The sequence below is a fragment of the Falco peregrinus genome, chromosome 1 (assembly GCF_023634155.1).
Source record: "Falco peregrinus isolate bFalPer1 chromosome 1, bFalPer1.pri, whole genome shotgun sequence".
Taxonomy (NCBI): domain Eukaryota; kingdom Metazoa; phylum Chordata; class Aves; order Falconiformes; family Falconidae; genus Falco; species Falco peregrinus.
In genome coordinates, this window is record NC_073721.1 from 124,908,069 (window position 1) to 124,921,319 (window position 13,251).

The 13,251-nt window shown below is 38.9% G+C and overlaps 1 protein-coding gene across 3 annotated transcripts in view; it reads right to left on the bottom strand.

Annotated features, from left to right (window-relative positions):
• MEGF11 (multiple EGF like domains 11) overlaps positions 1-13,251 on the bottom strand; it is a 288,733-nt gene that overhangs the window by 84,405 nt on the left and 191,077 nt on the right. For all 3 annotated transcript variants that reach the window (XM_055815691.1, XM_055815687.1, XM_055815686.1), the window contains exons 10-11: positions 9,774-9,986; positions 1,612-1,786 (exon numbers count right to left, since the gene is read on the bottom strand). In XM_055815691.1, the coding sequence (XP_055671666.1) occupies positions 1,612-1,786; positions 9,774-9,986 (388 nt within the window). The remainder of the gene's footprint in view (positions 1-1,611; positions 1,787-9,773; positions 9,987-13,251) is intronic.

A 13,251-nucleotide genomic window follows, 5' to 3' on the forward strand; every position in this document is an offset into this window, starting at 1 on the left:
TGTCTTGAATAGATACTTCTGACAGTCCTGCCTCTCATACCTAAATATATCTGTTTATACCTGGCATTGAGAGTACCCCTGGAAATTAGATGGAAGGTCCAACTTTCAGGTTCAGCTGCTGACATGATGCAGAGAACAAGGGTCTTTAAGCTGTAACTCCAATTCCACAGTTCTGGAGATGACAGCTGGTGATCACAAGGTGATCAAATCAGTTATGGATTTAAAATGGAGGGAGGCTCAAAAGGCTTTAGCATCCCACTAATCTCATATAGGACTCCCACACTATGGATCTTGTCACAGCTGTGCAGCTTTCCCCTAAAGATGACAACAGCATAACACCCTGCAGAATACCACAATGTTTTTTTCTGGAAAACCCTAAACACTGCAGTGGGTGCTGATGGTAGGACGTGGCTGCTCTGCTGCCCAGATCCAATATGCCATTCACCTCCTATTGTTTCTAAAGCTACCTGGTACGATGACGACCGTATTTCATAAATGCAAACCAAACGATCTACAACATGGTCAAAGACCACAACTTATGTTCCCTAGTATCTGAAGATATTTATTCATCTCATTTTGAAGTTGTAACTTAAAATATCAGAGGGTAAAACTCATGTAGGAGGCTGCACATTTTAGTTGGCTGCTCAAAGTCAGTGGAAGTTCTAAAAATATTGGGAATGTCTTTGAATCTGAAGGTTGATTTCTTGTAAATTTAGTAACTGTAACTAATAATTACTAAAATAGTACAGAAAAATATAGATGGGCCTGTGGGGGCAGATCACGTAAAATTAAGAACACAAATTACAGAAAGACAACTGCTAAGGAAGTTGCAGTGGAATTCTCTCTTGAAAATATTTTTTTTTTTCTTTAGGAAGTACTGTTTCATAAACATAGCCTGCACATTTCTTCCAAGGTGTGCTCCTGAAGTAAAGAGGTACTTCACATACAGATGACCAGGGAACTTATTAGGAAGAGTTCCACTAAGCCCAGCTGTAGTACGGCTGGGCATCTGGATTCATGTCCTAATACCTTCTGCTACAACCTGACAATTGTTAATTCTGAATTTTTGTTGTTTCATTTAGGCTGATTTCTTCAGCCATTTTAGGTCTTATCTATAAAATGTAATGCTTGTTTACCTCAGAATGTCTGAAGCTCTTTCTGATGCTCAGGTAAAAGACACCTGCCATATATGCTCAGAAAAGACATAAATTGCTCTATCTTTTGTAACATTTTAAAAGATTTTAATCTATTAAAATCACAGTGTGACTGACAAGGAACATGCTGAAAGGCCATGAGAATTCTTTTTCTGTGTTTCCAGGCAGACAATAACCTGACATCTTTTTTGTTATGTCTTGACTCAGAATATACAACAGGAAACTATGTCTTTATCCTTATAACAGTAATAAACTTACAATACTGATGTTAAGTAAATAACCAGGAGCAATAACTTACACTGCTCAAAGGAGAATTATGTTGACTTATAATAGAATGGGAAAAATTACTTGTATTTGGCCACTTTTATGCAAATATTATTTGAAAACAGATTTAAATCCTCTTTAGTTTTTTGCAGGCACTTTATGAAATGCCCCATTATTCCCAGCTCTCACTTACCATATATCCTGGTGCACATGTACACTTCCCTGTGATGCTGTCACAATCTGCACCATTCTGGCAAGGGCAGGTCAGCTGGCAGCCTTCACCGTAGTATCCAGGAGGACAGGTTTCATTGCAGTAGAGTCCAGCCCAGCCAGCTTTGCAGCTACATTCTCCAGACAATGGATGGCAACTAATGAAGGCAAACAGACATTAACAAAATGTGAACATGGAAGAAAAATACAGTTTGTAACTAGCAGTACAATGTTTTACATGCAGTGCCAGCAAGAGTCACACTAAGACCATAAGAAACCTGAGAACTCTTAAGGATGGTGAACATAAGCAGACGTATAACTTAGGAAGTGGATAGGGAATATGGTGTTAAATACCAGCCTGGCATGGCACTTCCAAACATCTGGGAACTGCCACAGCACTGATAATTTTACACCTTTGGAATGTATGCTTTTCCATTCTCAAATCAATGTGAATTAGATTAGTGACATTAGCCACATCACAATTAATCCATACTGTTGTATGACATATATTTGGTTGTAATACAGTCGGTAAAGATGTTCAGGGTTAGGAGAAATTCCAGTGGATGGAGGAATGCAATCAAGAGAGTTGTGAAGATAAACTCGAGTACTGAGGCACAATATTCTATTCTATTCTGTTTTGTTCTGCTCTACTCTACTCTCTACTCTGTGTTTTAAAAATGAGTGCCAGCTCAGAAGAACTTTTCAGCAGGGAGAGGTAGAAAGGAATGTGCTTTGGAAGGGAAAAATCTTGGAAAAAGAGTTTTGCAGGGAATACTCAGCCATAGTGAACAGAACTGATCCCTACCTGAAGCCTTGGGATTTACTTGGGGCAGGAGTCAACAGGAGTCCTGGGACTAAATCTGTGCTGTGCAGGAAAATGAGTCAAGTTCTTTTGTGCTGAATAATGAGCATTGCTGCTCACCATTGGAGCCTCTGGCTTTCATTTCTATTCAGACAACTCCACAGTGTTGTGAGAGCACACAGAGAGAAAAACAGAAGGAAGAATCAAGTCCAAAAGACAAGACAATACCTGGTCCTTCTGCACCTGGTAGGTGGAACACTTACTCCTTTGTTCCTCCTGCTATGAAACAGTTTACCTTTATTCACCATTCTTTTTCTTGTACAAACAGTAAAAGCATCTCCAGGTGTTCTTAGGGCACTAACTTGCCACAGCAGGAGAGCTGTGCTGAGGGCTATGGGCTAGGAAAGAACAGAAGGCTAGACTTGTGTTAAGTCCTGGTTTAAAGAGATGGAGGTTTCAGGGGGATGGAGAGCACAGGGGGATGTCTAGTTTGGAGAGACAAGGTGGTCAAAAGAGAGAGCAGGGGATGGAGAAGGAATCTGACCTTTGGAAAAGGACCCTATCTTATCTGAGGCCAGCTGGGAGGGTAAGGCTTCACCTGAGAGCTCATTATGCTCTGGGGGCCTCTGCACCACAAGACCGTACCATAATAGCACTGTCTAGCCCTCAGTGAGAAAGATGAGAAATAATATTGCTACAAATCAGATTTTCTTTATTTTTCTCAGAACAAGAAAGAATAGAGTTCTGCAAGGTGGCACCTCTCTGTGGACCTGTCTTGTGGTTTTTTGCCTCCTAGAAACTATTTATTTTCCTTTATGATTATTTATTGCTATAGTTTAGTATTGCAGACATGACTGAATGGGTTTCTTTACACCTATAAAATTAATATCGTATATGTTAATTTTCAAGGCAACCTCATAAAACGTAATTTCCAAGTATGTTTCTGGCAATTACTGGTAGGAGAGGTTAGTCATATACTGTTGTGACTAAGAATGATCAAATTTTGTGAGTGTCATATGCTACATCATAAATAGTGTTTTACTGACTAATTAAAACAATTCATCAGCTTAACAAACTACCATCCATGAAATTCTTCTGACAAAGCAGTCCCTGAAATTATGGTTGTTCACAAAGCACCTCTTAACATTCAGATGAAAATAATAAAAGCTTGTTTTTTCACCCTCTGCATCTATTAATCATTATCTAATAGGAGCAGAAAGCTAAACATTAAAGAAATATTTTAAAGTGGATTTTTTGTTTCTCTGTTTTTACTACAACTGCACGTATCATACGGTTCCATGAGAACTGCATCTGTTGGCTAAATTAAATCTTTCAGAGGTAATATATGATCATGGCAGTTTGAATCAGTCTATGACAATTCAATTGAAAATACTATACTCAGTAAGGATTTCTACTCTAAGGTTGGCTCCTTCATCAAAACGGACAGCTTTTTTGCATGGGATGCAAGGTATGTATTAAGGACTAAAACCCATCCTAACATGCACTAAAATAAGAAGCAAAAACCAAACAGGCTTTGCAGAAGAGTCTGCAGGACACAGGGGGCTTGGAATCCAAAACAAGGTCCAGTAGAAGGCTGAGACCATATTCTGCCCCCCTAAAGCCTTTTCTACTCTTTCACAAGGCTATGAGCTAGGAAAAGTCCAAGGCAGATGTTTGGGGCCACTGCATCCATATAATCTTCCCACTGAAGCAAGAACAATTTTGTTATCAGCCTGAGCATATCACAGTTTTGTTTTTCTCCTAGGCTAAGCACTTGCAGACTTTCAGTGATTTGAAATACTTATCTTCTGCTGCCTCACAGAGTGCTGGCATTGTAGGATTAGGAAAAATCCTCCACATCCTCCAGAGTTACAGTGCTCATAACAATAGTTCTGTGTAGGTAGCAACAGTTGGTGAATAGACTGCACAGCAGGGGAAGGGAAATTTCTCCTTGACAGTAGCAGAATAAATCTTTCCAAAGCTTTTGGCAAGCCAAACATTAACACACACCATCGTGTTGTAGTAGCATAACAAGCAAAAGGACCTCAAACCTACATAGCTGGGTCTGAAATGAGGTTGCAGGCTGTGTCTGGCCAGGGGACACAGGGGACTTGTCTCAGGTACAAAGAATACAATGCAATGCCCTGAATCAAAAATACTTGTTTAACAATTAAGATGCCCTGATGCAGTGTTAACTTGAAGATGGCTAAGATTTAGATGCTTAACCGAAATTCAGAAGATAGCTGTTGCCTTCCCAATCGTGTCAGTAAATCTTGGCTATGTAACTTACTCTTTCTGCCTTAATTTTTCCCATTTGTAAAACAATGCCTTGCTTCCTCTGGAAACCCCTTTAAGATCTGCAGCTGATATCACTAAATAGTGCTAAGTTTTTATTATTAATTGTTTTTTCCTATTCTGGTATGTATGAACTATTCCAGTAATTAAAGTGATCAGTTACATACTAAATACATTGCAGCTCATGACGTAGAAGCAGTATATGTATGCACGCATGTGTGAGTTAAGGATGTTTCTCTCATACTGGCATTCTGTGAAATTTCATTCTGTTCAAACTGTGTACCCAGACACATAACAATAGCTAGGAAATTCGTCTATCATCCATCCAACCACCTACGCACCCAGACTGTGCAGTGAACTAAATGCTAGCTGCATAGAAGTTGAAAAGTTTGAGGCACTCTAATGACAAAAGTGTTAAGGCAAAGAATAGGAAATAGAGCCAGCAATGTGACCGGTTGGTATAGTTCTTCCCTTCCTGTTCTGAACGTACCATTCAAGGTCATCAGTCCATCTAACATTTTGCCAGCACGGTTACAGCATACTAAGGCATTTCTCCATGCCCCCAATAAACTGAAATTAAGAAACACACACATTTCCTGTAGAGGAGGATCACTGAATGGATGGGTAAGAGGATGTGAGGCCTCCAAAAGGATCCCAGAAGGCAAACCCACTAACATCTGCTTTCCAACCACTTGCTCTGAGCAGGAAGGGAACCTTACACTCTTGGAAGCATTTGGCAGGGTTATACATTAGTATTTTGCTTTGAATCTTAACAACTTTTATTTCTTCAAATCTCTTGCATAACAGGAAGGAATAGTGTAGAAAACCCAGAATGAATGCAAGCAGCCAAGTGTTCCTCTGGCTTTAGGCCAAGCAGAGGTGGAAACGAAGCTGTCCACTGCGCACAACATGGCACGGGAAGGAAATTGTTCCATGGCTCTTGCTGCAGTTTGCAAGCTACTGTGCAGCCCCTGGCTCTTGAGCCACGTTTACAGCAATAAAAGATTTATTTTTTTTAAATTTACCACCCGAACTGAAAAACAGAAAGTAATTTTGACCTTTAAATTTTTTAAGCATCTAATTTTGAGGAAATCTGAGGAAACCAGGTAACTTTCTTAAAGTAAATTGGGAAAAGAAATGCTTTAGACAGCACAGTCTGCTCCAGATTTTGAATTTATTCTTCACATATCTTTCAACCGAAACAACTTCTTCCTGACTTTCTGTTTATACATTAGCATCAGTCATCTCATCTTAATGAACGACAGCCCTAATCCTTATTTAACAGCATTTTCTGTCTTTTGGTGTTCATACTACATTATTACATTCAGTCTCCCTTACTAAAATGCCCTCTTGCTTTTAAAGAAGTAGCCACAATGAGACTGCTGGGCCAGTACTTCAGCACATCTTCAAAGCCAGCCTCATTCAAGCACATTGTTGACTTAGGTCAAGGCAAAACTTCATGCAGGGTCCATGGGGTTTGATCCTTCCAAACTTTTCAGTGTTGAGGCAATTAGAGCAATAATTAGAGCCTCTGGAGATCTATCCATATCATTTGACTTTGTAACAGTGTCTTCCTTCCCTTCTCATGCCTCTGACCTGGGAAATACATTACTGAAGACATACTGGTTCCACACCAGTGCTCAGGAAGGGTGGGTGTGGCTTAGACTATTCCAGCTATTAATTTCCCTCTCTGCTTTTCAGAAAAGCAAGCCAGGATTATGCCTTTCTGCCTTGTAGACTGTCTCAACGTGGACTTTTTGCATAGGGGAATTTTTTACAGGTGTATCCTTCCCTGTGGAAGGACAGTCCAAGTCACCAATGCATTCTAAATTACCTAATTCTGAGGTTGTTCAGAAGTCCTGTACAAAGTGCCTTCAGTGTGCTTTGATGCAGAAATTATTGGATGATGTTCTTCAGCCATTACTATGCAGGAGGTTAGACTAGATGATCACACTGATCTCTTCAGACATTAAAATAGATAGATCTACAAAAATAGAAAAGCTGATTGTGTATTTCTTAATGTTCCTCCTGAACCTGCTCCTCAGAGCTTCCAGAACTTTCCATTCCAGCCAGCTCTCCAATAACTAGATCAAATGAGTCAAAACCACTGACAGAAATAAGCAGAGTTCCCTCACCTTCTTTCAAGTCTTTATATAATATTTCTACACACTTATGTATTGCAACAAGTAGCCAACAGTTTAAACTGCTTCTGGGGAAAATAGATGGCTGTCAGTAAATGAATCACTTCAGAAGACCACAGTTCCAGTAATGATAAAAATTCAGGGGAGAAATGGGAGGAGGTGGGTGGGAAGAGATGTGTGCTGCATGAGACTGGTTAAACAATCGGTGAAAAGGTTTGTTCAGAATACGGAGTGCCTTTGGAGAAGGTCATTTTCCATCAGCTCTAAGACTCCTTGGCTCAGAAATTGACAGCACTCTGAGGAGCTCATTGAAAAGTGGGAAGCTGAAATACCATGGATGAATGAAAGAACATTTACAGATCTACAGCTTACTGATATCTCTTTGTTCCATAACAGCAGTGATAAGATGTAGCAAAAAGGGAGATTTTATCAATGTAGAGACTAGACTCATTTATTAAGGAAATGGAGATACCATCTTAGCAGAGGATGCTGCAAGTGAAGCTGAGGGAGCAGTGATGGGAGGGAAGGCATAAAATGGATCTGTCAGACAGCAGCCAGGCACAGGTCAGGCACATGGTGTGTAAGAATGACCACATGCCCAGAGAAGAGCTGTGAGAGGATTCAATCCTCCACCTTCCTGAGCTCTCTCAAACTTGAGAACTCATCTTTCTTCACAGCTGGATGGTGCTAATCTGCTCTTTCTGGAAGGATCTTCTGACAACCCCCCAGAGCACCTCCCAGTTAGTTCTTTGAGTAAGCCAGGATCAATTCTAGCACCCTCAAACCTACGGTCTTCCTCTACTTAAAAGACTTACGGAATTGAGCACTTAGCTGAGGAACAGCAGCCAAACTCAGCCTTGCCTGTGGCCTGCAGTCTTTTCACTCTATTTAAACCTTTATAGGAAAATGGGCACACAAAGAGGTTTCTGCAGGCTAGGAGAGGGAGTGAAGGCACACTGTATCAGCTACAGTCCAAGAGCATGTTCTCACCCTCCAGTACACATGAAGAACAGCTTTCACTGAGGAGCAGTTTAGCTGGTATTTACCGCAGGTTTAAGTCGTGCACACTGGCAGGTACTGCAGAGTAGTATGACACACAGGGATTTATACCTTAGCTCACTCTGCAGTAATTCTGGAGACATCCCCTATTCTCAGTACAGCACGTTAACTTTTTGTGTATAATGCTCAGCTCATGCCTTAGGGATGTTATGTTTTCGCAATGATTTCATGATACACAAAATAATCAGAAGTAATAGAAGCCTGTTGTACAGAGTTACTTTTGAGGTGTCAAACACTTTGGAACCTTGCTGTCAAACCCACTGGAGCTAGAGCTATCTTTCTGTAGAGGACTCGTACCATCAAAATTACAAGGCTTTTAAATAATCCACTGTGAGCTCTGACTTTCAGTTAAGCAAACCCTCACCGCTTGCAGTTGAACTTGAATTCACAAGAAAGATCACCTGTTTATTTCCAAGACTGAGACAAATAGAGTCTATCTCAAGCACACAAACGGATTTGCCTGAAGTGTTTGTGTGTGTGTGAGTGTGTGTGTGTGTGCACGCACACAAATTAGGTGGTATTGCTTGCACACATAATGGAGGAGAGTGCTTATATTTTAGCAGGCTGCAAGATTGCAAGGTAGGTTTGTCATCATCAGCAAGACAGTCAGGTCCCTACCTGTCTGGTTTAAAATTGAAGAATGTCTGCATCAAGGGCATATTTGCTTGGGCATCAATTATCCCCACCTCCCTCTGAAGCCTGCACAATCCTGAATTGGCCGTGAATGCATAACAGTAATGGACAGAAAAAAGGAGGAAATCAAGTCGGGGCTGAGGGGCTCAGCATCTTGCAGGCATGGTAAGGAAATGTGGGCACTCTAGTCCACCAGGATAGCTCAGGCCAGAGTGCTTTTGCTGCCCAGGCTCCCTTTACTACATGTGAGGGAGTAAGAAATCTCCAAACAGCAATTCCAGCAGTCAGTCAACAAGGAAAGGAGTTACAAAAGGCAACAAATAGGATAATAGGGAAGAGCCTTAAATTCCTCCTGTTTTCAGGGTTTGGAAAACTTATTCAAGCCTGCAACAGGACAGTAAATGCAACCTGGCTCATGTTAGGTACTCAAGTCTGTTTGTGGCTCGAGCTCTTAGTAATGAGAACCTCAAGAATTAGATCCTTAAAAAAACAAAAGGGAATAAAACATTGAAACCTGACCTTTTAAGTGAGGTTTATTCCACTTTAGATATACTTCCCTGATATTTATTTTCCTGAATATTGCACACATACACATACTGAATGAAGAGCAAAAATAGGCACACATGAGAAGTCTATCTTGACAATGTCGACTTTCTTCCAGTTCCATAGACTGGCTTGGGGATATTGATTTCAGTCTATTTATACATCTGCCTCAAGTGTTTTCAACAAGGTAATTTGCCACAAGATATAAACTGAAGCAAATTAGGTTTCATTTTGAAAGTCTACTTGCTGTCTATAGATCTAACAAGAAAACACATGCATATCATATAAAGAGCCAAAATGATAGATTTCAGTAAATATATCTGTATTTTTTAAACTTCAGTGGGTTATTAAACACACATATGGGCATCATATGACAGTTCTTATGCCTAGAAGACTGCAGTTACAGGATAAGGCCGTATGTCATATTGTTTCAGATTTTAGCAGTACTGTTTAAATACTTAACAGATGCTTAGTAGCTGGCTGGACTGATGCTTATGGTTCCAAACCTGAGGTCATTTAAATCAAAGGTTACAACCTAGAGGAACTGTCTGTGTTCTTAATTATAGAACTTAACTATAGAGAAAAAGGGAGTAGGTGTAGTTGACTGATTTTTTTTCCCCAATGCATTTATTTGAGCAGTCCCTGCACTAGTATATATTATGATGTACATACCTGAGAGTGTTGGTAATATTGCAAGGACATCTCTTGTTGCATTTGAGGCCATAAAATCCTTCTGGACACATTCTTTCTTGGCAATAAATACCTTTAAATCCAGGGTCACACATACACACTCCATTTACATGATAACACTTTGCACCATTTTGGCAGTCACATCTTTGTGTGCACTGAAAGCCGTATGTTCCAATAGGACACTCTTCTTGACACCTGCAATGAAATATGTGAGACAGGATCCAGTCAAATGCTATAGTTTAGTCTGCTTATGACTTCTACATAGGAATGTTTTTGCTAATGAATTAAGTACAAAATCATTGCTCATTTTTTTAAGTAATATACTGTGAACTGATACCATTGGAGTTATGTGATATCATGGGCACATAAATTGCTGTTAACTGAAAGTGCATTAATGTCTGTCCAAATATATCCGACAAAATTTGCATTAGTTAATATTACCTCAGTTAACAAAGTGGATTTTGTTTTCTGGACAATTCCATTCATTAACAATAATAAATTGATATAGAATAGGATACTTTATAAAAAAACCCCTCATACGTTTGCTTTCTTTTTATTACAAAAGGATTGTGTACCTTCTTTAAAAGCATGCAGTCCTCTTAGGGATAATGTGGATTGAAAGGGAATGTGGTCTATTAAGCAATATTGAGTAAAGTGTTCTCCTGCAATGAAAAGTTTTACTTTCCCCCTATGCTGTCATTGCAGTAGCTTTATACCAACTAGGAGAAAATATACTCCCTTGCCTTTTGTGTGTGTTCCGAGTAACTAAAGCTCAGATTTGCTTTTAATCTCTTACTCCAGGGATGCTCAGTAGTATAAAATCTCAAGACAAATCACTTTCATACTCCTTAGTGTAGTATCTTCTCCAAAATTGTCAACATGTTTAATATTTGATACACATAAAAATGGAACCTGCAAATGCTATACACAGATTGTTTTAAATTGCACCTCCCATGCACTGTTTAAAATATTTCCCTACTGGATACATTATGAAATCTGCCAAAAAGTCATGTTTCATTGTCCTATGCAACCAGTTTAAGCGTTTGTAATATTTCCTACTTTGAAAAGCTAAACTAAGGTCCTAAAGAAAGCAACTGATTCTGTGCTTGACATAATTCAGTGGTTTCAAAATTCTGCAATGAGTCAGTACTACAGTTTACATGATCCACCGTGAAATACAGATAGACCTTTTTCAGTAATAAAAAAAGAAAAAGAAGCCCAGAAAAGCCCAATTCCCTTATCGCAAGGATGCCAGATATTGGAAATTGCCTATCAGCATTAATTTAATCCTGAGCATTGATTAAAGTGTATACTGTAAACTCAGTGGATAGAGGCAATTGTTAAATGTCTTTCTGCAGGTCATTTCACAGCTGGCAGGTGAGAGTTAATATAATGATAAGTAATAAAAGATTAATGTGTGATGCAAGCCAGGCAAAACTGCCCTGAACACAGTCAGTATATAAGAAGAGCATTACTTTTTGCAGCTTCATATTATCACGTTTTACTAAAAATAAATGAACAAAGCAAAAGGCCTAGCTAGTGATTTAATTGCAGCAAGCATCAACACAGTTACTAGTTACACAATCCAAGTTCAGGAGTTCATACGAGACCCAAAGAGAGAGGAGCCTGTGACAAACAGGAAGGGAAGGAGCCCAGAGAATCATCAACGGTACTGGCTGCTAGCCCTGCTGCTCTCATAGTAGTTCGGCTGCAGAGGAAATAACCAGCAAAGAACGGGTAACATTAGGACTAGAAACACTTAAAGCAAATGAAATGCAATGAAGAACATATTAAGATGCCTTATGTCTCCATTGCTGTATACAGCTCTACTAGTTAGCAGGAGAGCACTGTACTCAACGAGATGAATACTTAGTCAATAGTGTACTATATCATTCTATATTTATAGAAGATGAAGCATTACCTAGCAGGGAGAAAAGCATCTGGAAATGAAATATTGACGACCTAATCCATTTACATAATTAGCCTTTTTCTACTAACAATTTAACCAACTTATTTATTTGGAGATCAAGCAGCTACTGCTAATGAATTTTATACAAAGAATACTAATAATGACTCCTCTGGAACATAAGAATAATCACAGCAGGAATTAGCCTTCTACTTAAACATCTTTCCTTTGCAACATATCAATCTAATGTGTCCATAGCACCATTAACAACCAGATACATTGTTCAATTAAATTACAAAATGAGCTGCTAAGCCCTAGTTATGTTTCTTGTTTAATTTACATTGCTTTCTGCCTATCTGGGGAGATTCGTATTATAATATCCACTGAACTTTAATATGTACTATAATTATTTGGGTTGGGATAGGATAATATGGCTGTCACCTGTAGAATTAATGGAAGCAATTTTACAAAATATTAAACATAAGACAGCCTGCTTAACAGATGAACTTAGTACATACACCTACATTTTTTCCAGATAATTTTTTTTCATGGAATAATGCTGTAATGTTTTTTTAGCTTTTCTGTTTGTTTGTTTTGTAACAGTAATCGCATTTATGTAGCATAGAGAAATATTAAAAGCCATCCAAAATGTGCTAGCCTGGAGATTGCCATTCTGTCAATAAAAGATACAGGTACAAACACAACAACAAGAGAATAAGTCTGCTCATATAGTTGTAACAAATGTGGTATTTATTCTGTTAAGATTCGATCTTTAGGTTTAATGGCAATATGGGAAACAAAACTAAAACAGTATGTTCAATTTTCCTGGCAGCCACGGAATTCTTAGACACTCTATCCTCAGCTTCTAACTGTGCCTCTGCTATTATTCCTTTTCAGTTTGCAAAACATACATTTACATGACATACCCAGTAATTTTAGCAGAGCACAAAGCTTCCTGGAGTTATTAATAGTGCTTGCCAATTTCCTAGATATTTAGTGCAGTGCTGCTTCCTAGAAAACAGGTACAGAACGAAGTGTGGCAATCACACTTACATAGACCTTTATGACCATTTAATCTCCACAGATATTTATCTAACTAGAAGTTATTATCTTCTGCACAAGACAATGAACCATAGTATTATATAGTACTTATAGACAATTTAAAAAAATGATAGTAGATAAAGTATGTTTACATTTTATTGTTGTTATTCACTATTTCTGTTATTATTAACAAGATTTTTTCAATGCTTTGTAAAATTTTAAAGAAAATACAATTTTGCTGTGCAGCAGCATTCTCCTGCTCCACTTCCAATTGTACTGTAACACTGCAATAGTTGCACGGGATCCAGAAAGTAAAATAGACTTTAGGCTAAAGTGGTGTTAACTAATCTGTCCCATTGTCTATGCTGTATGAACGCTTAACTACGGAAAGCAATTTAGACTTTTTTAAGACCTTGTGCTTGCTCCTGCCCTCACTGAAATCAATGGGCAACCTACCATCAGCTAACTGTAACTAACAGCAAAGGCATGCACGCCTGTTCAGAACAAACCATT